The sequence below is a fragment of the Stenella coeruleoalba genome (genome assembly GCF_951394435.1).
Source record: "Stenella coeruleoalba genome assembly, chromosome: 9".
NCBI lineage: Eukaryota > Metazoa > Chordata > Mammalia > Artiodactyla > Delphinidae > Stenella > Stenella coeruleoalba.
In genome coordinates this window covers 87,016,848-87,041,872 of record NC_137155.1, presented here as the reverse complement: position 1 = coordinate 87,041,872, position 25,025 = coordinate 87,016,848, and the positions used below count along the sequence as shown (strand labels likewise).

At 43.3% G+C, this 25,025-nt stretch overlaps 1 protein-coding gene across 1 annotated transcript; it reads right to left on the bottom strand.

Annotated features, from left to right (window-relative positions):
* Positions 1-10,878: 10,878 nt before the first annotated feature.
* On the bottom strand, positions 10,879-19,543 carry LOC307191759 (aldose reductase-related protein 2-like; the record flags this gene model as incomplete). The annotated part of the gene is given in 8 exon segments (XM_079931955.1): positions 10,879-12,657; positions 13,437-13,505; positions 13,673-13,731; positions 14,167-14,362; positions 14,565-14,675; positions 15,582-15,605; positions 15,607-15,705; positions 19,463-19,543. Coding segments are annotated over 8 exon segments (888 nt in total). The 3' UTR covers positions 10,879-12,408.
* Between the last annotated feature and the right edge of the window lie 5,482 nt (positions 19,544-25,025).

Below are 25,025 nucleotides of genomic sequence, written 5' to 3'. Positions count from 1 at the left end.
CAGGGGCTTCCCTGGTGGTGCAGTGGTTGAGAATCTGCCTCCTCATGCAGGGGACACGGGTTCGAGCCCTGGTCTGGGAGGATCCCACATGCCGTGGAGCGGCTGGGCCCTGAGCCATGGCCGCTGAGCCTGCACGTCCAGAGCCTGTGCCCCACAGCGGGAGAGGCCACAGCAGTGAGAGGCCTGTGCACCGCAAAAAAAAAAAAAAAAAAGAAAAGAAATGTAGAATCCACTACGTAAGGAATGAAAAATTCTCTAGAAATCCTCTACCCTTCAGGGAGTAGAGAAGGGAACCCTTCTGGTTTGGCCAACGACCCAACTGACTGAGAACAGTGTGGTCAAGAGCAGAGCTACCCAGGAAGCAGAGGTACAGGAATTCCAAACTTCCCAGGAGAAGGATGGGAAAGTAGAGTAATTAACTTCCAAAAACTTTTACAAACTCAGAAAGGAAGAAAGAGGTGATGGAGTTTGAAGGGTACAGAAACTTGCCTGAGATCAAAGGAAGTCAAATTGCCTAAAGCCAGGGCTCTTCTTTCATAGGCCACACATTCCTTTAAGAATTATTATTATTTTTTTAATGAGAGAAATACAAGTATTCACAAGCATAGAATTTTGCATTTGATTTCAGAGCCTCCCCAAAGCCTGGGATCCATGAGCACTATGTTAAGAACTCCTGGATGAAAATCTTCCTTACAGAAAGTTCACGGTGGAAAATAAATGGCAGGGAAGGTAAGAAGGGCAATTCTGAGTGTGGTTTGCCCATTTCAGGCAATGAGCGCATAGCAGCATCATGGAAGCTTTCTTGCCCTAGGAGGATATACGTGAAACTGTAAAGTACCACGTTAAGGGGAGATTTTTCCCAATGGCCATGTGTTGGAGCAGTCACTGAAATGTTGAAAGCAGCTACTTAACTTGAGAAAGCCAAGTATTTGAAACTAGCTCGGCCAGATCCCAGCTGTCATCTCCACTCCACCCCCTGCAATCACCATTAGTGATTTTTCAACCTTCAACCAACATTTTGTAGATAATGTGTTGGGAAGTGTGGGAGATGAAAAATATTATTGAAACATGGACTCTAACCCAGGGACGTTCATCTCCAAGTGGAGAATGTGAATGGTGCTTGCAAGAGCCTGGCCCTGGATTCTTTGACCTTCAACTTTATTGTCTTCAGGACATTTTTAGAAGCACACAATCACGGCTACTCCTTTGGTATTGATACTTAATACTCCTCTGTCATCAAGATTTCAAACTCTGAAATTCTGTTAGGCCACAAACTCTTATTTTTCTGTCTTTCTCATACCTACTAAGTTTTTCTTTACCCTCATCATGAACTCCAGACCCCTTGAATGCTCATACACGAGTATTCAGGTATGAGTATTCAGCTCTGTCTTGGTTTCACTTGCCTCTTCCTAGCTAGGATACCATGGACATCTGAAGTGACCAAGGACCACCAGGTGGCAGCAGAGTCTCAACTAAAGTGTCCACCAACTTGGGCACCAAGTCAGGTATGGTCATTGTTATTTATAATGGGAGCCTCAAGTTTGAAGGGGAAGTGGAATTAAACAAAGGATAGAGCATACAGGGAGATCAGGCAGCAGTGGGACAAGAAGATCTTGATCCTCATGTAAGTATAAACCAGAGAAGTGGCTAGACCCAAGCAATGGGGGAGATGGCAGGGTTCTCCCAGGTTCATTGTCTGTAACCATTTCATACCTATACACCTGGGTAGTCTCCTCCTGCTTTGAAACATCCCTTGCCCAACTGCTCTGAAGCTCTTTCTAGTTAAGGGTTAGTTACTTAGTGTCAACAAGTAACTGGAATCCTGGAATCCTTTGCTCTTAACTGCCTTGCCAATCCCCAGTGCTAGATGGAGTCGACCCTCTTGTCTCTCTCCTTCCAGGCGGCCAGGTGCTCCTGCAGAAAGTTACAAAAGTCTACACATTGGATCAACTCTGAATCCATAATATGTAACCTCAGTGGTAACCTCAAGGCTGCTGAAGTTTCCTCTTTTCATCCTTAGTTAATTCCTTGGGGCATTGCTCATAGAAGCAATTCTAAGCCTTCTCCACTCGCTGAAGTCCCTTTCTGCATTTCAGCTCCTCGACCACAGCAGATGACCTCACATCCTCCTTTGTCTGGAGGACTGGGACCATCCATCCAGTCCTCCTCTGCAGGCCCTCTCCACTGTAGACAGAGCACAGGACCTACAGAGTCCTCCATGGTACATTTCTTGAGCTGAATGGGAAAGACATCAGAAATTTCATCCTTTTCAAGGCAAAGTAAGAAAACAGCTAGCCTACATCTCATCTCAGAATCAACTTACTACTCTGAATGATATGTTACTCTCTTAGTCAGCTCGGGCTGACAAAATAACACAGCCTGGGTGGCTTAATCAATAGACATTTATCCTCACAGTTCTGGAGGCCGGGAAGTCCAAGGTCAAGGTGCCAGACAATTCGGTTCCTGGTGAACATCTTCCTGGTTTGTAGACAGCCACCTTCTCCTTACGTTCTTACGTGGTTTTTCCTTGGGTGCATACAGAGCGAGAAAGAGATCTCTCTCTCTCTCTTCTCTTCTTATAAGGCCACCAATCCCATCATGAGTGCTTCACCTTCATGATCTAATCTAACTCCTGTGGCCTCATCTACAAATACCATCACACTGGGGATTAGGGTCTCAGCATATGAATTTGGGGTACACAAATATTTAGTCCAGAACAGTTACAAATGTTGATGGCTGGAGTGTTTCCTAACTTAGGACTGGGGTGACAGCTCTTAAAAATCTCATCTGCAAAGATAGTGCTTTCAAACTTTTCATTGAAAAATTCACAAACTAACATAAAATCTATTCTGTCCAATTTTAATTGACCTTGTTCTTCCTGTGCAATGATTTCTGATTCATTTATTCAGTCATTCAATTAGTAAATACTTAACTGACTTGAGCCAAGACTCCTAACTACTACGTACTGCCAAATACAGACATGTGATGATGAAGCACATTTGTGGCAGATAAAGAATATTTAACAAGAAGAATCATTCATCCAGAATTTGTCAGACTCCCCCTTCAGCACTGTGGAAAGAGAATCCACTCACTGGCCCGCAGGCATAGGCCAGTGTGCTCAGCTGGGTGCTCAGTCAAGAGGTAAGTGCCTCAGGATAAAGTTTTTATTATAATCTCTCCCGATATTCAAGTAGTTTTCAAAGGCTTTCTATTTAATGAAAAGATAATGTGTGACTAGCATATATATGTATGTTCTAGACTGCATGATGGGTACCTGTCTCAGAACAGTCACTTAGAATCCTGCCCCATTTATCTGTTTGTTATGAACTAGATTATTATGGATTATCCCAACTCAGGTCACTCCTGAGTAAACTAACAAAGATGAACTTTTAAATTTGCAACACTGTAGACTAGACCTTGGCTTCAAAATGACCTCACCAATGCGCTGGCTGGCATCCTCGAAGGTTCAGCTTGATCCTTCTTGTCTCTTAAAGCTATCAGTACTAAATTAAAGACACGTCCAATTTAAACTGTATTAATTGAATTTAATTAATTAATTTACTCTTTTGATTTAATATTAAAAATTAATTTATGAGATAATAAATGTATTAAGAAATTAAATTATTAAAATTAATTCATTTGTTTAATTTATTTTTTGAATTTTTGAATTTTATTTTATTTATTTATTTTTATACAGCAGGTTCTTATTAGTTATCCATTTTATACATATTAGTGTATATATGTCAATCCTAATCTCCCAGTTCATCCCACCACCACCACCACCCTGCCACTTTCCCCCCTTGGTGTCCATACGTTTGTTCTCTACATCTCTGTCTCAATTTCTGCCCTGCAAGCCAGTTCATCTGTACCATTCTTCTAGGTTCCACATATATGCGTTAATATACGATATTTGTTTTTCTCTTTCTGACTTACTTCACTCTGTATGACAGTCTCTAGATCCATCTATGTCTCTACAAATGACCCAGTTTCATTCCTTTTTATGGCTGAGTATATTCCATTGTATATATGTACCACATCTTCTTTATCCATTCGTCTGTCAATCTTCTTTGTGTGTGTGTGTGTGTGTGTGTGTGTTTTTTGTGTGTGTGGTTTTTTTTGTCAATCTTCTTTATCTATTCATCTGTATCAATTAATTGGTGATATTTACCCAAAACAACTGGGTATAACATAGGACTATAACAGCTATATCAAATATTTGGAGGGCTTTCACAGCATTACCAAGTCCAAACTCGTACTGCTCGCTGCATGACGAGCCAATAAATTGAGAGACAAATTTCTGGAGCAAGAAATAGCGACTTTATTTGGAATGCCAGTAGACTGAGAAGATGGTGGATTAATGTCCCAAAGAACTGTCTTACCCAGGTTTGGATGCTAGTTTCTTTTATAGAACAAAGAGGGGGAGGTGAAGAGGTAAAGTAAAAAAGGCAATAAGTTGTTGCAGATATTTCCTGGTTCTGGCCAGACTCCAGAGGGGTTATGTTAATTTCTTCTTTCCTGCAGCGATTCACAGGTGGGCCTGGTCAGGATGTTTCCTGTGAGCTAAACAAAGGTGGGTTTTTTTTGGTTTTTGTTTTTGTGGTACGCAGGCCTCTCACTGTTGTGGCCTCTCCCGCCCCGGAGCACAGGCTCTGGACGCGCAGGCCCAGCGGCCATGGCTCACGGGCCCAGCCGCTCTGCGGCACGTGGGATCTTCCCGGACTGGGTCACGAACCCGCGCCCCCTGCATCGGCAGGCGGACTCCCAACCACTGCACCACCAGGGAAGCCCTAAACGAAGGTATTTTAACTTAATGCTCATTGCATGGGAGGCAGGGTTCCCAGAGATAGGCCATTATGCATATTTTAGGCTATAGGCAACATCCCTTTAGTGATTAACTTGTAGCAAAAGCAATAGAATACAAAGGTTAAAGTAAAAGAAACAGATCCAATATGGAGTCAGATTTGTTCTTGCTTATTACACAAGGATCAGGATGCTGTGTGGTCACAGCATACAGAATTGAGATCTATAGGTGGAAGATATAGGAAGGCACATTTTACCTCAGCATAAGAAAGACCTGTCTCAACACAAGATTTTTCTGAATACTAGTTGGCAGAAGTGAATTCCCGGCCACTAGAGAAGGCTGGGCGTTAGCCAGACTGTGATGTTTGAAGACCTGGAAGACCTTCAGTGCCTCTAAGGCCCCACCAGCATTGATAGCCTGTGAGTCTAGCCTGGCTGGTACCAGGTGAATCTCTTAAATCAGCCCTATCATTTCTGCCACAGCCCAAAATGCACAGCTGCCCTTTAGCCTTGGAGCTCCTTCAGCTGCTGGCTCTGGCCTACCTCATACACAGAAGCAGGGCATAACTCCAGGGAGACAAATCTATTTGTTCAGCAGAGCTTGTAGAGCATGCAGCTGTGAATGTGCCCCTTATCCACTGGTAGATTTGCAAGCAGAAGAAGAGCAAAGAGTGTTTTGCTCACCATCCAGTTCTACGAATATGAACCCACTGCAGTGGCTGACCAACAGTGCATCCCTTACTTCAGACAGAAGAGACTAAGGCGATAACAGGGTGAAGAACTCTGTGCTCCAGACATAGGAAATGAAGATGATAACAGGATGCTCTGTGCTTCTGACGAGCAGGCCCCTTAGGTAGTTAGATGTATTATATCTCAGGAAGAACTTTAATGAATCCAGCTTCTTGCATTTTCCCATACATTGTAAAGCACTAAAATCATTGACTTGAGTTACCTGTTCTTCATGACTAGCAGCAATCTTTTACCAAGATGCATACTTGACTGCGCATATTCCCCAGCACCCCCCCCAAAAAAAAATCATATATGAGCTAGCCTTCCCCCCTACCTCTTTGGAGTACTTTCTCAGAGCTACCAAGAGGCCATAGTCTCCTGGGCTATTGTCCTCAGTAAGAACATGAATATAACTTAACTCACAACCCTCACATTGTGCGGGTTTTTTTTCAGTTTACAGATTCATACTGGATGATGTTACACGGTTGATAGTTAGGATGAAGCAAATATTTAAATCCTTGTCTGGGTGCTTGGCTTCCAGCTTACAGGTAGAAATGAAATAAGTTACGGAACATTAGTACACAACAGTTACAGCAGTATTTTCTGCTTTTGAATATCACCTGTTGGTTTAGAAATAAACCAAGCAAATCTGAAAGAAGCTGCACATCTGAAGTTCTGAAATCAGAGAAGAAAGAAGTAGAGGGATGTATTTTCCTGAGATCATTCTTTTTCCTCTGAAATCCCAAGCAGAAATTAAGGAATTAGTTCAGGAGTTCAAGGGCCCTTAGGACTAGCTGGTTTCACATTTTTGCCAGGAAGTGGGAAGTGTGGGGTCCAAGAAGAGCTACGTCATCTGAGAGGCAGGCAGAAGACAGGGAGCTTTATTTTGGCACATGTGCAATTATTAATACTTTTGGAAGAGTTGTAGGTTCTAACTTCAATCTACTAACCTGTTTCTGGACTTATAAGAAAATACTCGGTATCTGATTTACTCTGAAGAGTATATTTGGGTGATGTGTGTGTGTTGCTTTATTACAATAACTAACATCAGGAAAAAGAGGTTGTGAAAAGAAAGAATGAGCTGGGGCTTGTGGATAATTTGATTTTCAGAGGCCTGCCACCTCTGACTCCGCTGCCCTTGCCTTGCTGGGAGAGAGAGCGACAGCCTTGGATCAGAAGGCCAAAGCCCCAGATCCAAAGACAGGGTGAGGAGGATGCATATGCAAAGTCATGGTGTGGGGAACTTGGCCAACCATGTAACAATTGATAAGATTGTATTGATGTTTGGACGTGGTAGTGCAAAGTGCAGAGAAACAGTACACATAGAAGGCAGTGGGGCTGCTCAAAAAGTGGAACCTCACGACCTTGTTTCTGGTCATGTCTAGAGACTAAGGTCACCAAGACAATAAAAAAGAAAAGGCTGATTTTTTTTAAAAAACAGAAACTAAGAAGTAGTCCTATGTATTTATTGCGTGCTGAATTCTAGGAGAAATATGTAAAAAAAAAACCAGTAAATATTAATTCCTTTTAAAATTAAAAAAAAACTATTTAAAACCCTGCATATTGCTATATAAAGGAGTGGCCTGGGACCTTGACAAAACCCTTGGCATTTCTGTGTACTTTGAAAAACATTAATTACATTCTTAATATGCTGTAGAAAGGAATACTCTATTTTTCCATCCCTTTGAGCTTCAGCTTTGCCATTTTGATACATGACCACTGATTTTGTCGAACAGCTCTCCTGATGGGATGGTTTGATGTTTCCTCATGTTTATATTCAAGTTATACAACTTTGGCAAGGATATCAGAGATGTGATGCTAGCTTCTTCTTATTGCCTCCTAGCAGGTGATACATAATTTCAATTTGTCCTATTACTGATAATGTTAAACTGATCACTTGATTAAGGTGGGGTGGTAGGCAGAATTTTAGGATGGCCCTATGACCTTGGCCCATGGTGTTGCTGCCATGATTTTGCTTAGTTATATAGCAAAAGGAAGATTATCTGTGGGCCTAGTCTAATCACATCAGCCCTTACAAAGCAGAGTTTTCTCTGGCTGGTAGCAAAAGGGGAAGTCAGAGAAATGCAAGGTGTGACTGGGATTCAACTCCAGGGAGGTCTACCTTGTTGAGTTGGAGAAAACCTGTGGCAAATAACTGTGATTGGCCTCCAGGATCTGAGAGCAGCCCCCAGCTGACAGCCACAGGGAAATGGGGACCTCAGTCCTACAGCAACAAGGAACAGAACTCTGCCAACAACCTGAATGAGTTTGAAGGAAAATTCTTCCCCAAAGCCTCCTGATGAAATTCCAGCCTGGCCAACACCTTGATTTCAGTCTTGGGAGACCCTGAGTGCAGAACCTAGTTGGATCTGACTTACAGAGCTGTGAAATCGTAAGTGGATGTTGTTTCAAGCCATTTGTGATGATTTGTTACACAGCAGTAGAAAACTAATACCAGAGGTATCTGCCACCTTTCTCCACCGTAAACAAACTCTTTCCCCTTAGTAACTGTTTTAGACAGCTTGGGCTGCTATAACAAGTTACCATGGGCTAGAGGTAGCTTAAACAACAGGAATGTATTTCTCACAGTTCTGGAGGCTGCAAAGGCCAAGATCAAGGTGCCAGCAGATCTGGCACTTCCTGATTTGCAGATGGCCATCTTCTCATTGTATCTTCATATGGCACCGAGCAGAGAGAGAGAGAGAGAGAGAGAGAGGCCGGGGGGAGGGAGATCTCCTGTGTCTTCTTATAAGGGCACTAATCCCATTCATCAGGGTTCTACCCTCATGACCTAATCCCCTCCCCAAAATCGTACCTCCTAATACCATCACATTAGGAGTTAGAATTTCAACCTGTGAATTCCGTAACAAACATTTAATCCATAACAGTAATTAATATAATTTATGATTAGTTGTAGAGTCCTTCATAGAATCACTTCAGCATAGGTAGGTAGGTAGGCACCATGGGTTGTAACAGTTAAGAGACCTGGTTTCAGTTTTCTCATCTGAAACATCAGAATAAAAATAAAAATAAACAGACAAAAATTCCTGCTCTCATAGAGCTTACATTCTATTAGGTAGAAACAGAACAAGCAAGCAAGCAAACAACAAATAAATAAAACACATAATATGTTAGGTAAATACATGCTATGGAAAAAAGGAAAACAGAGAGGAGAAAGAGGGAGCCCCAGAGAAGATGGATTAATCTTAAATAGGGTGGGGAAAGAAGGGCTTCCTGAGAAGATGATAAATGAGCAAAGACCTGAAGACTATGAGGCAGAGAATCACTCACACTATCTGAGGGTAGATAAAGCATCCCAAGCATTGAGAATAACCCGGGCAAAGGCCCTAGGCCACAAACACAGTGGTAACCTCCAACCACCTATCAGTGCATAACTTTTAAACAATGGTCATAGTCTTCTCCTTGGTCTTTCCATCTCTCCCTAACTGACATGGGGCCTGACCATTTTGAACCAACAAAAGTGCTGAAAGGCAGCACTTCCCTGGAGTTGCTGGGAAAACATTTACCCTACTGACAACAAATGAGAAAAAAACAAACTGGATAGAATTTTAAATACAATGTAATCACATTCTACCCTGTAGTACACTCAGGGTGTTTGTTTTCTAAAGTTGAAAGACCAACTGAATGAAAATGACTTCAAGTAAAAATGTTTCTTTAATTTGACTTTCCCCATAGGTGTGTGAAATAACTGATTGAGTTGGATCCTTGTTATTTTTTTTTAATGCTTAAAAAATGTTTAATGTTTACATCTCTGACTGTAAACATGAATTTCCTATTTTAGAAAATACGAAAATTATGTAAGAGAATAACAAACATGAAATTCACTGGTTACCACATAGAAAAAAAACCTGCTTACATGTTTATTTTGCTATATAGATTTTTCTTTTATTTTAGGCTTTATTGATTTGATAATGTAGATAGCTTGTTATAATTTGCATTTTTGGTTACTAGTATGAATAACTTTTCATGTTGTTTATTGGCCAATTTTCATTCACCAACTTTTCTGTTGACATCTTAGATTTTTCTTACTGATTTGAATAAGCTTGTTTGATTGTAAGAAAATTACTCATCTATTTTCTGTCACATTCATGGCAAATGGTTTTTTCCAAGATTCTTTACAGCCTATTATTTTTGCATGGTTTTTACGTTCAGTTTTATGTTTCACTCTTATACTCATGTGTACTCAATATTAAAGCAAAAAAAATGCTTATTTCCAACAATGTTCACTGATGAGGGTCCTTTCAAATTTTACTGGAAATTATTTTCTACAGGAGCCTCTCTCTAATCTGTACCCCTTTTAACTCTATAATGTATAGCAAAATCTCATGATAATGCAATAAGTAGGGTACAAAATTCTAGTCATGTAAAATGCAATTATTGCAAGTTAATGAATGACTAAAGCAGGCCTGAGAGGTTGGGCATTATGGGGTCTTATTGGGAAAGTCAAATCCCTCCAGGTCCCAGTTGGAGTTTGGTACCATCTGGCTGGCATTTACCAGATCTGACTTAAATACTAATGGGTCCAGTCTAGTCCTGAGACTCCCTGGGACTTGTAGGACAGCAGCAGTGATTCTCAGATTTCCAGTTAGCTGGTACCCATCTTTCCAGCTCAATCCAAAAATACCGGGGGAGAGACATACCTGGAACACATGAGGACCCACTCCCTGGTCCCCTACTTCCCATGACAAGCTGCCTTCCTTTTCCACACCCCGCCTCACCATCCTCCCCTCCCCATCACTCCCCAACCTCTCTCCCCGTAAGAAAAGGCAAGTTCACTACATAATCACGTAATCATAGAATAGAAAGAGTTAATTTAACACACACCTGTAGTGTATACCTTAGACTGGATTCAGGTTTAGCTGATGACTAGTGTGGCTTTATTCCCAGCAATCCAAAATCAGTGAACAAATTTTAGGATGGATTCATTATCTTGGTTAGAATTGTGAGATTGAAGGGTCTGAGGCCTGCAAAGTTCTCATTACTCGAGATGTAAACATGAAAAGTGAAGTCAGGAAAAACTAGGAAGTTGTTTTTTAAAATATTTCTCTGTATCAGCATTTTAATTCACCTCTGTTTGGTTAAATTCAAGTGAAACAAAAAACGTCATATAACTTATTAATAGGAACCTAATCTTTTTATCCTATACCTAAGCTTTTTAATTAAGGAAATCATAATCATAATCACATGAAGGAAAATTTTTCTTTAATTTTAAAAAACACCCAAAACAATCTCATAGATTATTTATGGGTATATAAATAAATAGCAAAAATATAAAAATGTGGATGGGAAGCGTGACACCATACTCTGTCATTTACAAGGCCCATGAGGTAGAAACAAAATGATGAACTGAGACCCCCAAGCTTGCCTTTCAGAGTGCCAGGGAAACCGCAGATATGGAAATAATTTGCTCACAGCCCCTTCTGCTGATGCCCCAGATGATTGATAGTGACCAAGAATGACAGGGCCCAGGGTCTCTCCTAGGAACTACTGGCTCCACTGATATTTCCCACAAGGAGCCCTGGGTAAAAATGACTGTGGGAAATAAGCTTGTTGATTTTTTGATTGATACCGGACCTACTTTCTCTGTGCTAAACTCTAAACTGGCCAAAGCCTCCTCAGAGATAGTGACTGTCTCCAAAACCTCCCCAAAAGCCCTTTTGGAAGCCACTGGAGCGTCAGATAGGAGAGACTTATTTGAAGCAGCTTCCCTGTACATGCCTGAGTGTCCAATGCCTGTGCTGGGACGAGACCTCTTGAGTAAACTAAATGCAAGAGTCGCTTTCTCCTAAGAAAGGATGGACATTAAGGTGCCACCAGAACAAACTTGCTCGCTTCCAGCAACATTACTATAGCTAGGAAAGACTGAGTGCCTGGAATTTCCTGAAGAGATCCTGCAGAAGGTAAGATAGGATGTTTGGGCAGATAGGAGGCCAAGAAGAGCAAAGATGGTAACACCTGTACAGGTGAAACTCCATCCAGGGTCTAAGATCCCGAACTTAAAACAATAGCCCTCAAGGGAACATGCCAGAAAGGGAATCCAGCCAGTGATATCTGCCTTCCTTGAACATAACCTCATCTGCCTCTGCCAGTCACCATACAACACTCCCATCCTACCAGTCCAGAAGCCGGGGACCCACGAATACCACTTTGTACAGGACCTGAGAGCAATAAATCAGATAGCTGAGGACATTCATCTGGTGGTAGCCAACCCCTATACCTTACTTACAACTTTATCGTGGGATTTCTGCTGGCCCTACGGTTTGGGACCTACAAGGCACCTTTTATTGCACACCCTTAAGTCCCAAATCTCAGGATTTTTTGCTTTTGAATGGGATGACCCAGAGACCAAATTGAAACAGCAGTTTTGCTGGATCGTGCTTCCCCCCGGGATTCAAGAACGCCCCCACCATTTTCAGGAAAGCCCTAGCCAAAGAGCTAATGGACCTACAGTTATACGAAGGAACCTTACTTCAGTATGTAGATGACGTTTTGATTGCCAGAGAAACCAAAGATCTCCCAAGAGCCTTTGAAACTTGGTTCAGCCACTTACAACCTGGGTGGCCTTGAGCAAGTTCCTTGGCCTCCCCATTCCTGCATTTCATCTTCCGTAAAATGTGAGTAAGAGTATCTACCTCCAAGGGGTGCTTGCAGGATTCAGTGAGTAACACATACAAAAAGCATTCCGAATAGTGTTGGCACGGGGTAAATTCTCCATGCATGTTGGTTATTATTATTCTTTATCCTTTTAAATCTTCATATCCTCAAGATAGCAGAGTCCCCGTGATCAGATCAGAGGTACAGCTGTGCTCAGACCTGACAGGACCTCACCGGCTGCTCCCCCAGCCCATCCTTAGTCATTCATCTCAGCTCTGAGGTCAGCTCCCTGGCCTGAGAGATTGCAAGGTGCTGGGAAGGGGGAAAAGCCCACAGAAAACTCAGGGACAGCATGAGAGGCCTGGTGAGGGAATCTCTCCCATCGCCTCCTCCACTGAGAAAACCAGGGCCAACCAGCTGGAACCTTACCTGAAAGTTCTCAGCGATGCGTGCTGGCATCACAGACTTGGGAATTACGACCACGTTCCTCCGGATATGGAACCGGACCAGAACCCGTGCAGAAGGGGACGTGGTGTTTCCACTTATCTACAAGGACTGCTCCCTCTACTTTTTTTCAGAAAAATAAAACATCTCTGCCACTCACTGTATCTTTAGTACAACAGCTAGTATTGACTGAGCACTTCATATAACTATCAGAAGCTTGTCAGTCCTCTGCCAGTATCTCCCTTAATCCTCACAACAACTCCATAACCTTCCTTTTTTATTTTATTTATTTATTATTATTATTATTATTTTGCGGTACGCGGGCCTCTCACTGTTGTGGCCTCTCCCGTTGCGGAGCACAGGCTCCGGACGCGCAGGCTCAGCGGCCATGGCTCACGGGCCCGGCCGCTCTGCGGCATGTGGGATCTTCCCAGACCGGGGCACAAACCTGTGTCCCCTGCATCGGCAAGTGGACTCCCAACCACTGCACCACCAGGGAGGCCCTCATAACCTTCCTTTTTTAAAAATAAGGAAAGTGGCTTGGGACAGTGTTTGGGGTCATGAGGCTGATAAGTAGTGGAACTGGGATCTGAACCCAGATCTTTTGGCTGTATAGCCATGCTCTTCTTCCTGGACAACAGGACTCAACAGAAGCCGTTAGATGCCATCCTTGTTTCAGTGATAACCATGGGATTTCCTGGAGTTCCAAACAAACAGGCTTTCAAGGAAGGGCCTCAGTGGGCTTCCTTTCCTGTTTTTTTCGCCTTCAAGGAGTTAAATGAAGACAGCACAAGGAATAAAACACAAGACTGATCTGCTGGACGGAAAAGAAACTATATACCTTGTACCTGGGCTGTGGATTTTTTGTGCTTTGCAGCAATCTCCTTAATCTTGGGATCCTCCAGTAGGGACGAGTCCTAGATTAAGGACCCTTGGCCCTAGAGGGAGAAAGATGGCTGGTGTGAATAATCACCATGGCTACCATATGTAAATAAATATTACTCCAGCGATGGTCCCAAGGCTGATCATCAGTCTTCTCCATGTGGGAGACAAGGCAGCAGGATTTGAAAGCTTCATGTCTTACCCATGGGCTTTGAAGTGTCAGTAATTTTGCAATGGTTGATCCAGTGCTGGGTGGCTGAACTGGAGTAATTCCAGAGGGTCAGGCATGTTGCTGTTTTTTGTAAAGTTACCATATTTTCCCCACTGTTTGAGTATGCCAGGCACATTGCATTACATGTATTTTTCTTTCTGATGGCTTTTTAAAAAATATATATCTTTATTGGAGTATAATTTTTTGGAGTATTATTTTTTCCAATAATCTTTATTGGAGTATAATTTTATACTCTTTATTGGTGTATAGTGTTGTGTTAGTTTCTGCTGTACAACAAAGTGAATCAGCTATATGTATACATATATCCCTATATCCCCTCCCTCTTGAGCCTCCCTCCCACCCTCCCTATCCCACCCCTCTAGGTCATCACAAAACATTGAGCTGATCTCCCTGTGCTAAGCAACAGCTTCCCACTAGCCATCTGATGGCTTTTCTTAAAGAATGTCAAGAGAAAGATCAAATGCCTCGCCCAGGTCTATCTGGAGAGCCCAGAGGGCTGTAAGCCATGACAGTGATGCCCTTAGACTGGCAGTACTGGATCAGTTTCTCCTGCCTGAGGTATAGGTGACACTCAATCTGTAAAGGGGAGCAATCCTCATCACTAGGAAAGTGCACCTGCTTTTTGAGCTGCTCATAGGGAGTTCTACACACAATAAAAGACTGTCAAGCAGAAGCCAAACACTGCCCACTGCTAGCCTGGCTAAACCAGACTCCAAGAGCCGTCTCACATGACCAACGAAGTACCTGATGACTGACCTTCAAATGAGACTCAGTGCAAAGCACTGAACTTGCCTCCAAATGTTTAAGAAGTAATAGCGCAGGACCCTTACCCTTTACTAAACAGAATTTACCTGGTAAGCACTGGTTTGTATTTCAGTCTGGGTTTGTTCAAGAGCCTTTCGATCTGGAAGTGGTTGAAGTTGGAGATCCCAATGTTTTTCACCAGCCCCTTGTCCACCAGTTCCTCCATGGCCTGTCATAGAAAGGGACACCTTTGGGCAGTGCTAGAGGGACCCCAGGGATCCTGGCTTGGCTTAGTCCTCTCTGGGACAGGAGTACCTGGTACAGGATCCACTGTCGTAAGGATTAACCAAAGCGTGAAGAGGAATTTTCCATTCAGCCCACGGAGAGACAGGAAAGCAGGAGGAAAGCCTTTTCAATAACATTTTGTAACTTGCCTTTTACTAGACTGAACTAAAATGAAATTCATATATGACAATAAAAAACGTTCCCACCATTTTCCAAAATACCTGCTGGCTGAGAACGTCTGGGCCACAACCATTGAGACCACAGTGCTGAAAGGTGGAGCTTTAGGGCTTCCCTGGTGGCACACTGGTAGAGAGTCCACCTGCCGATGCAGGGGACACGGGTTCGTGCCCCAGTCTGGGAAGATCCCACATACCGCGGAGCGGCTGGGCCCGTGAGCCATGGCCACTGAGGCTGCACGTCCAGAGCCTGTTCTCCGCAACGGCAGAGGCCACAACAGTGAGAGGCCCGCGCACCGCAAAAAAAAAAAAAAAAAAAAAAGGTGGAGCTTCAGGATCCATTTCTGACTGCAGCCTTAGCTTTTAACTGCCACGGGGCAGATGGAGCCCACTGATGGGGAACGGGGATGCTAAGGGCACTGCCATGGCTCAGTGGAGCCATCCCCACAAAGGGAAAACCCAGTCGAGATGGGTAAGGTAGGAGGAGCGTCTCTGCACACCAATACTGAGCTAGAGTGTGGATGTTTGTATCCAGGGATGTTATAAAGGCAGCGGGGGAAATGACCAGAGTACTTAGAGCAAAGGCTGGCAGAGTTCCAGGTGCTGACCAAATCCAATACTCTGCCTGCCTTGAAGTGCAGTCCTCCCACCTCCTGCTTCACAACCTTCTCTCAGATCTTCTCTTGGATGGCTTCCCCCCACCTCATGCTCATTCTCGTAGGCATAAGCACAGTCCAAGTGGCGACATCCTATGTCAGTGGCCACTTTCACAGCCTCTCTGACTTTGCCTGGGGTAGACTGGAAGGAAAAAGAAAAGACCATCATAGACTCTTATCCCCAGACCACCTTCAACAGGCTCTCCTATACAGCCCAGCTTCTCCAAACCAAGGTTTACCTGGGGTCCCCTTTTCCAGGGGACACCTGGGAAGAAAACGTGCTTTGGAAAACTTTTCAAAAGAGAAGGAAGGAAAGTGAATTAACTTTATGATTATAGCCTTATGTCGTATCCTAGCTCAAGCCCACTCCCTTCTAATCCAGGTTCACCCTCCAGCCGGGAGCTGTCTCCAGGTGTGTGGAAGAGACTGCAACCTCTTTCTAATGACCAGGCTGAAGACTGGATTTTGAAGTAACTCAAAGGAATCTTCAGAGAGAGAAAATGGTCATTACTGCATAAATCCAGGCTCATCACATACTAGGTGTGTGGCCTGAGCAGATTACTTAACTTCTCTAAACCTAGTCTACAAAATGGGAATAATAACAATAGCACCTGCCTCATGAGGTCACTGTGTTAAGGGCCACAATGAATGTCAAGTTTGCAGCACAGCACTGGGCACACACCTAAGAGTCAATGGATGCAAGGCATTATATAGCTGTTGTTTCAGAAAAAGGAGAAATAGAAATCCTTGTAAGAATGGGGTTTATTCCTCCCCCCGACCCCCGCAAGGCAAGAAAGAAAGAGAGGAAGAGAGGAAGAAAGAGAGAAAGGAAGAAAGGAAGGAAGAAAAAGAAAGAAAGGAAGGAAGGAAGAAAAGAAAGAAAGAGAAAGGAGGGAGGGGAGGAAGGAAGGGAGGGAGGAAGGGCATTAAAAATACCACATTCTGTCTAATCTAGCAAAGGCAAACTGAAAAACACTTCATACTGATCTTTCACAAAATCTTTTTCAAATCTCTTCTTTCATCATGAAATAATAAACGCATTCAGAAGCATCCCTGGGCACTTCCCTGGTGGTCCAGTGGTTAAGAATCCACCTACCAATGCAGGGGATGTGAGTTCCGTCCCTGGTTGGGGAATTAAGATCCCACATGCTGTGGGGCAGGTAAGCCCAAGCACTCTAGAGCCCACGCTCCAGAACCAAGAGCCCACGCACCACGACCTGCACGCCCCAACTAAGACCCAAAGCAGCCAGATTAATACATAAAAATAAAAGAAAGAAGCATCCCTGGATGCCCCTCCCAATCACTACACCCTACTTGACCTTCACTGGTAAACACATAAGCCTTAAAAATTACATCATCCCTACACCTTGAAAATGTTTCACTTCATAATCCTTACATCTAATTCTGAATTCTGAACATAATTTTTTGGGTAAACTTTTTATTTATTTATTCCAATGAAAAATCATTTATTAGAGTAGATCCAGTATTGCTTTGTAGGGCTAGAAGAAGCAATATTGACGAAGCATAGTTGAACCTAGTAATCCAACTTTTGTCTTTTAAAAAGTAATTATTGTACAAAAATAAAGACCAAAAGTATATGGTATCTTTGATGAATACTTAGTATCAAATACTTGGCATCACATTGATTATATCTTTATACAATACTGCTTTGAGTGCTATATTCTTTTTTTTTCCAATTTTATTTTTTTATACAGCAGTTTCTTATTAGTTATCCATTTTATACATATTAGTGTATATATGTCAATCCCAATCTCCCAGTTTATCTAGCTTTATATTTTTTCAGATTAGTGGGGGTTTTTAAATAAATTTATTTATTTATTCTTCTATTTTTGGCCGTGTTGGGTCTTCCTCGCTGTGCGCCGGCTTTCTCTAGTTGCCGCGAGCTGAAGCTACTCTTGATTGCGGTGCGTGGGCTTCTCACTGCGGTGATTTACGGGCTCTAGGCGCGCGGGCTTCCGTAGTTGTGGCTCACGGGCTCTAGAGCGCAGGCTCAGTAGTTGTGGCGCACGGGCTTAATTACTCTGTGGCATGTGGGACCAGGGCTCAAACCCATGCCCCCTGCATTGGCAGGCGGGTTCTTAACCACTGCGTCACCAGGGAAGTCCCCTTTTTGGGTAAATTTAGACGAGGTGAGCAGATTCACTGCAGATGTGGAAGTAATTATTTGTCACATCTGTGTCAAAGTCAAAGCTCTGATTTGGAGAAAAGCAGCCCTGTTCAAGCAAGAGAAGCTGGGATGAATCAAGCTGGAATTAATCTTGCTCGCCCAGATTATCCGAGAGAGCTTCCTGAGAATGACGCAGTCCTGGGACGAGGAGGGAGCCTACCTTCTAACCCAGGAGAGGAGATGAGAAAACCAGGTGCAGAGAAGGACGGAGTCAGAGGAGAAAGACTCAACAGAGGGACAAGAGGGAAGAAGGTAAGTAGAGAACTGGAACCAGTTAGGATGGCGCCATCACGGACGGAAGTGAGAGCGAAGGCAGTTAGAAAGTGATGGGAAGACATTTTAAGCCTATCCTAAGAGAGGCTCCGCAGTCTGCTTCCCTGAGCACTCGGAGTGCCTTTCTGGGTTCTGCCAGCTCACTCTAGCAACACCTGGGGAACCCGAGCTCCCCGACTCCCAGCCCAGGCGCCTCTCTCTCTGGGACCACCCTCCCTGTGGTCACAGCCTTCTCAGACTCTACTATGCTCTGGAGATCGTTAAAGAGCAGGTTCCAACTCAGGAGGCTGGGGTGGGGTCTCAGCTTCTGATTCTCAACACTCTCCCAGGGACTGCTGATGCTGCCTGGGCAGCCTCCTGAGCCCTCCCAGCCCCTCCTCCCAACCCCCCAGGCCACAGCAGCCAACCCAGGGCCCTCTAAGTGTCCCAGAGCCAGGGGGAGTTGAGAGGGAACGGCTGCTGAGAGAGAAAGTGCCCAGGAAAGCAAGTGTGTTTTTGAGTCCCCAAACTGCTTAAAACTTGATACTTGCTAGCAAAGCTCTCACCACTGCTGGAAAAAGCCAGTCTTGGAGCTTTGCAACCTGAATCAGCCCTGAGAAAGCAAAGCAACCTCGGTCCTGCCTCCAGGGCCCAACATTTACCTCTCCAAACCCTTGCCTCTGAGCTTTCCCTACTGACAGGAGAAAATGTCCAAAGCCCCTCGAGGGAAGTAGGTGTCCAAATCCTCGCATACATACCTTCCAGGTGCCCAGGCCCAAGTTGGCCTTAGTACTGAGCTCCACAAGGGTGGCCACGGTGAGTGCAAAATGGTCGTGAGTGAGCAGATTCGTTGTCTTCTGCCCCGCTTAATGGTGCTGACTCTGGCTGCAGAGGGAGGAGCTAGAGGCTGGGGGTGGGCAGACATTTCCAACCCTGGAAAGAACAGGAAAGCCCTTTCAGCCTTTTGTAATATTGATTCATGTGAATGAACTTCACATATTGCAACCTTGTGTCCAGTTCTCCCTGATTCAAAATGTATGGATTATTTTATGAGAGTGACACTTAGAGATTTTATCCATTTTTCTTTTCTTTTGCTAGTTTAATAAATGGAAAATTAAAAAGGTGCATGTATTTTAATCTGTTCCTATCTAATTGCTCAACAGTTGCAAATTTTTTCCCTCAGAACATGGAAGTTACAGAAGTGTAAGAATATGTTTATCTGTTAACCACCTGGACAGGATGCTAACACTCTTCGTATATTTATTTAGTGATTCTTGTCACTTCCTTAAAGAAAAAAAGCTTTGTGATAATAAAATGATATATGCTCATTATAGTAAAACTAGAAAATGTAGATTATAAGCAAGGAAGTATTAATCATCTATATTCTCACCACTCATGATACCATTACAAGAGTGCTGTTTCTGTGCATATATATACAGGGAAAAGGGAAAGGGGCTACGTGCTGAGGCTTGCGGGATGTGTGGTCAGCTCGTGGACATTCTTCTGATAGGTTGGTGGTGAGGAAGTCGGGAGTCAACATCATCAACCTTATTGGTTCCAACTGGTCTGGGGTCTCCATGCTTGTGAGCAGCATATAGTTAACTTCTTATACTTGATGGGGGTTTCAATATCTGGAATAGAGCTTGAAGGACATGGCTCAGAACATTATCTATAGCCCTTGCGGAGGAACTAAAGGTCCTTGACTTTGTTAAATGGTTAAACTATTATTATTTTTTCTTGCTTGACTATTTTCCTTTCTGCATTTTCTCACTTCTCTGATTAAATTTATTCTTTGCCTAAGTTCTTCTACTGACAAGGGACAGGCAGAGGACTTGTGGGGAGGTCAGTTCCAAGAAGACCCCATAGAGTCCTGCTCAGTTACACATATAGTTTTAAACTTAGGACCACAAAATACACTTTTCTATACATTCATAAATGCTCTTCTTAAAATTGTTTTTACATCAACCATTTTTAGTTGTTGTAAAAAATTCTGTTTTATGGTTATAAGGTACTCAATCATTCTCCCTATTCTTAGACATTTAGTTTATTTCTAGTTTGTTTCTATTATAAATAATATTTCAAGGAATAGCATTGTGAGTAAAGCATTGGACACATTTTGATTAATTTTAGGCTTGTTCTCCAGAAGCAGGATTATGTGGTCAAGGGAAATTTGTTTTAGTTTATCATGTGAAATGTGGTTCAAAATTGAGAGGTTTTTTTTTGTATTACCATTTATAGAATAACACACCTTACTGTTTGTGATGTTTCAGTAATTATTTACAACTTTCATTTTTTAATATTATGTTCTTTGTAAAATATAAAAAGAAAAATCAGTGGAGAATGAAGAATAGATTAAGTAAGAAAATAAAACCCATCTATAGTCCCACATTTAGAGGTGATTATTGTTAATATCTTCAGGCATCTGTGGATACCCTATTGAGTTGGGACATCCTAAAGCAGAGGAGAACTGTGCCTCGTTTCCCGGGGTGAGGCTGTGGGGAAGACACCAAGCCTAGGATGGAATCTCCTGGTTCCCAAAGCTGTTGGATCGCCACGACCACAGGAGGTGTCCAGGTGAGTGGGCCTGAGGTAGTCTCAGGGTGTCCCATTGGGAGAACAGCTGGGTTACTGACGTCCACTGGCAAAGTTGGCTGAAAGGAAGTGTAACCGAGCAAGTGGGGCTGTTGCCCTGTGTGACAGCAAGACCAAAAGAGGCAAAGGTCTTTTGCAGAAGGAGAAAGGCTTTATTGCAGGGCAGCCCAGTGAGGAGACAGAAGGCATAGCTCAGCTCTGTCTCCCCAGTGGGCTTTTGAGTGGGGTATTTATCGTGGAAGTAGGGAGTAAGACAGGGAGGGGGCTCGGAAACGATTGGTGGAAAGTTAAGAGGAAGTTTCAGGAGTCCTCTGTGCAGGTGTGAATGTCCTCCATGTGTCTTCATGAGTGGCATGTGCAATATCGGAAGAGTTCCATACGTTACACTTGGTAGATTTTCGGCATATGATGTCCAAAGTTCGTGATCAATCATTCTAGTCCCTCAGTGTGCCTGTGTGATGCTCAGTGGCAGGGGCTGTTAGTGTTTCCATACCTGGTTTCCCTGGTACTCTGCAAGACAAGCTTGGGGGTCTCTGTTAATTATTTTGTTGCTACCTTACAGGCCTTGGGTGTGTAAGTTACAGGATAAGGTTTCTGAAGGAGCGTGAGCCCCTGAACATCTCAAGGCTGAGACTGTGAAAGTTGTGACGTGTACAAGTTCATCCTGCACATTATATTCAGGGGAGCTGGATGGAGGTTATAGAGTGGGCTGTATGGCTAGGGCTTGATGGAGATGAGGACATCTTGGATGACTGCACAAAGGGATGGATGGTCACACCTAAGCACCAGAGAGATGAGTCGCATCTCAGGGGAGGCCAGTGTATAGATGGTGATCCACACCAGGTACCGTTCCCACTCTGTGGGATTTTGCAAGTCTCCCCTAAACCCTGCTGATACCTACAGAGAAGGAATCCTAAATGTAGTAGATTTTAATCCTGAAATACAAGGAAATCGAAGTAAAGACCTTGACCTAAAGGAGAAAGCCAGTGTAAGCTGGAGGTGTAACACAGAAAATTTTCAGACGTGGATATAATCATCCAGAAGCAGTTGCTTGCAGCCCATTTTTTAGCTCATGCCCTCAAAAATTAATTTCAAACTCATTTATAAAGAAAAAGTAAGTTTTAGTTCCGTGACGAACCGAGGAATATCTGCTTCAGAATTGATCTCACAGGAAGAATGACCCAGGCACAAGTCTTACCTAGTTTAAAACAAACAAGCAAAAAAAAGCCTTCATTGTCAGGTGAGGAGAGAGGTGATTCTGATTATGGTTTGCTATTATTGTTATTACTGTTAACAGGCCTGTGCTACATAATATTACATGTATTTGCTCATTTATTCTTCCAGTAGCCTCATGAGGTAGATACGTTTCTTATCTCCATTTCATAGATGAGGAACTGACACATCGAGATGTTAAGTAATTTGTTCAAGGTGAATGGTGGAGCTGGGATTTGAATACAGATTATTGGGCTCTAGAGCCATTTATTTGTTTGTTTATAGTTAGGCGCTGTGCTAAGTGCCACACACATTCTCCAATTCAATTGTCACCGTGCTATAATGTAGATGTGATTATTAATCCCATTTTATACCAAGGAGAAAACAGAATTAAAGAGGTACAAGGTCAACTGGAAAAGCCAAGATGCAAACGGGCCTTCAGAGTCCAGAGGCTCCACTACTAACTCTTGTGCTATTCTGCTACCCTTACACCCCAACCCCTGTATTCCACTTATTGCTACCCCTGTAAACAAATACCAAAGAAGGAGAGAGACTGTAGCATCTGGTGGGGGATGGCACTGGGAATTCTCGGGGACACTGATAACTAGTGGAGGTGGCTGACACGCCCAGAAATGGTGCCAACGCCTGCAGGCTTTACACACTCATTGGACGGAGTGGTGGTTCCTGGCAGACGGCAGATGACGAGAAGGGCATTCTCTGCTGTATTAGTTATCTGCTGCTGCATGATAACTTATCCCCAAACCTAATGGTTTAAACCAACAAACATCTATTTTCTCATAGTTTGTGCGGGTTGATGACTTACAATGATCCATGACCAGCAACCCAGACGTCCAAACTGATCAAGCACGTATTCAACTTTGTAATTAAGGAAAAATGAGTCATCGAGAGCATAAGAGAAAACATATTTGGGGAAAAGATTGCCAGAACAGGAGAAGGCTCTCTTCATTTCTGCTTCCCAGAAAACCATGTTGTCATGAGAAGGGGTCCTCAGGCATGGGGTTCCCAATAGTGTAGGAGGAAACCAACTGTATTGGATTCCTGAGCTTTTGTCTTTGTTTCCGTAAAAAATACACATTTCTAAATATCAGTTTATGTTTTCTCATTCGTGTGTTTCTGGGGGGTCAGGTGCATGAACTGACCTCATGGAATATGAACATCATTGTTTCATACAAAGTCCTCTTTGTGTGTTGGATTTACATATTTATCCTGTTTATTTCTATTGCTCATGCAGGACATCATGCTAACATATTTGGTCAATGCTCTCATAACGCTTATTGGTATGAAGTGTGCCTGTGTTTGGAGTTTATATAAACAGTGCTGTGTTATGCACATTTAGTCCACATACTCCACACGGTGCTCCGCCCTGTGCATTCACCACGTTGTGCCTGCAAACTCCATCTTTATCCAGGTAAAGACACGCTTTCTTCTCAAGGAGGAAGACAGCCCAAATGGTAGACAATCCCCTGAGAAAGTCTGTCAGGCAAGGGAGAAATCAGATAGAAGAGGAACCACCCTGGAGAAGGAGAGAAGGAGAGGAGGGATGCGGTCAGCATGATGCCGAGTGCTTTTGTGCAATTTTCCCATTTAACATCCAAAGTAACTTTACTGAGTAGACACCATTATCCACCTCCTATGATAGAGGAGGGGGCTCAGAGAGGTTAGGTAAACCGTTCAGGTCAGTCAGTTTATCTGAGGGGACAGTTTGTCACCTTAAAAGTCACACAATTAATAAGTAAAAGATCTTTGCTATAGACCCAGATTAGGCTTTTTCTAGAGCAGTGTTTCTCGACCTTAGCTGTACAGTAGCATCACCTGGAAGCTTCTAACTGCAGACGCCTGTGACCTCCCACCTACACGCGCCCACACTCACACAAGACATTCAGATTTAACTGGACTCAGGTAGAGCCCAGACACTGCCTTTTTTTTTTTTTTTTTTTTTGCCTTAAGTATTAATAGATATTTGGTTGAAGTTTAACATACCCTTCAAGACGAGTGCTCAGGACCTGGGCATAGGCTGATGAATCTCACACAGTGAATGCTCCCACGTAACCACACCCACAGCAAGCAACTGAACATTACAGACACAGAAGCCCCTCACGCCACCTCCCCAGACCCTCAAGGACAACCATTCTCTGGACTTCTAACACCATAGAGCAGTCGTGCCTCGTTTTGAACTTTACTTACATGTTTCAATGGAACCGTACGTTGTGCATTCTTGTGTGTCTGGCCCCTTTCATTGAAAAGTATGCTTGTGAGAGTCATCCATGTTGCTGGATGAAGTTGTAGTTTGTTTATTCCTATTGTTGTGTCGTATTCCACTCTATGACATCTTGTTCCACGATTGATAAGCATTAGGATTTTTCCAGTTTGGGGATATTATGAAGTAGTGATGCTTTAAACAGTCTTGTATATATCTTTTGGTGAATATTTCTGGTGGATATTTACATGGGATTGGAATTGCTAAGTCTGAGGGTAAAACACTGGCATTGTAAAAAGCTCCCTGGGGGATCCTAAGGTGCCCCAAAAATGGAGAAACCCTTCTCTCCACTAGAGATTATACCTTGAGCACCATGAAGGTACAGTAAGTTCCCTACATACGAACCTTCAAGCTGTGAACTTTCAAAGATGCAAACGTGGAGCTTACTAATGAAGACCTGATGGAACTGGAGGCCCAGAGAAAGGATGAAGAGAGACAAGAGAAAGAAGTAACTGAAGAACCGAAGAGATTCACAACGCAGGAAATGGCAAGGGGATTTTCTTTATTTGAGGAGGCACTGTTAGTTTCTGAGGCATAGCACCCGAACATAGAACAGTACACGAAGGTTGCAGCAGCTGTTTAGAATGCAATGCGGTGCTACTGTGTTGTCCATGGTGAGAAAAAAACAGCTACTACCCAGACATCACTGGATCATTTTTTCAAGAGGGTAGATAGAATTGAATCCAGCAAGGAACCAGAACCTGTGCCATCCACGTCAGGCGTGAGTGAAATTGCAGCTTGCCCTCCGTCTCCTATTGCTGACGATCCTTCAGCTCTGCCATCTCCCCCCTCCTCTCCCTCCTCCAGTCAGTAACTCTTCTTGCCTGTTCACTCGATGCCAGCCCGTGTGCCAGCTGTTGTACTATACTACTGTACTTTTCAAGGTACTGTACTGGAAGATTAACAATGTTTTCTTTATTTTTTGTGTTTGTTTTTGTGT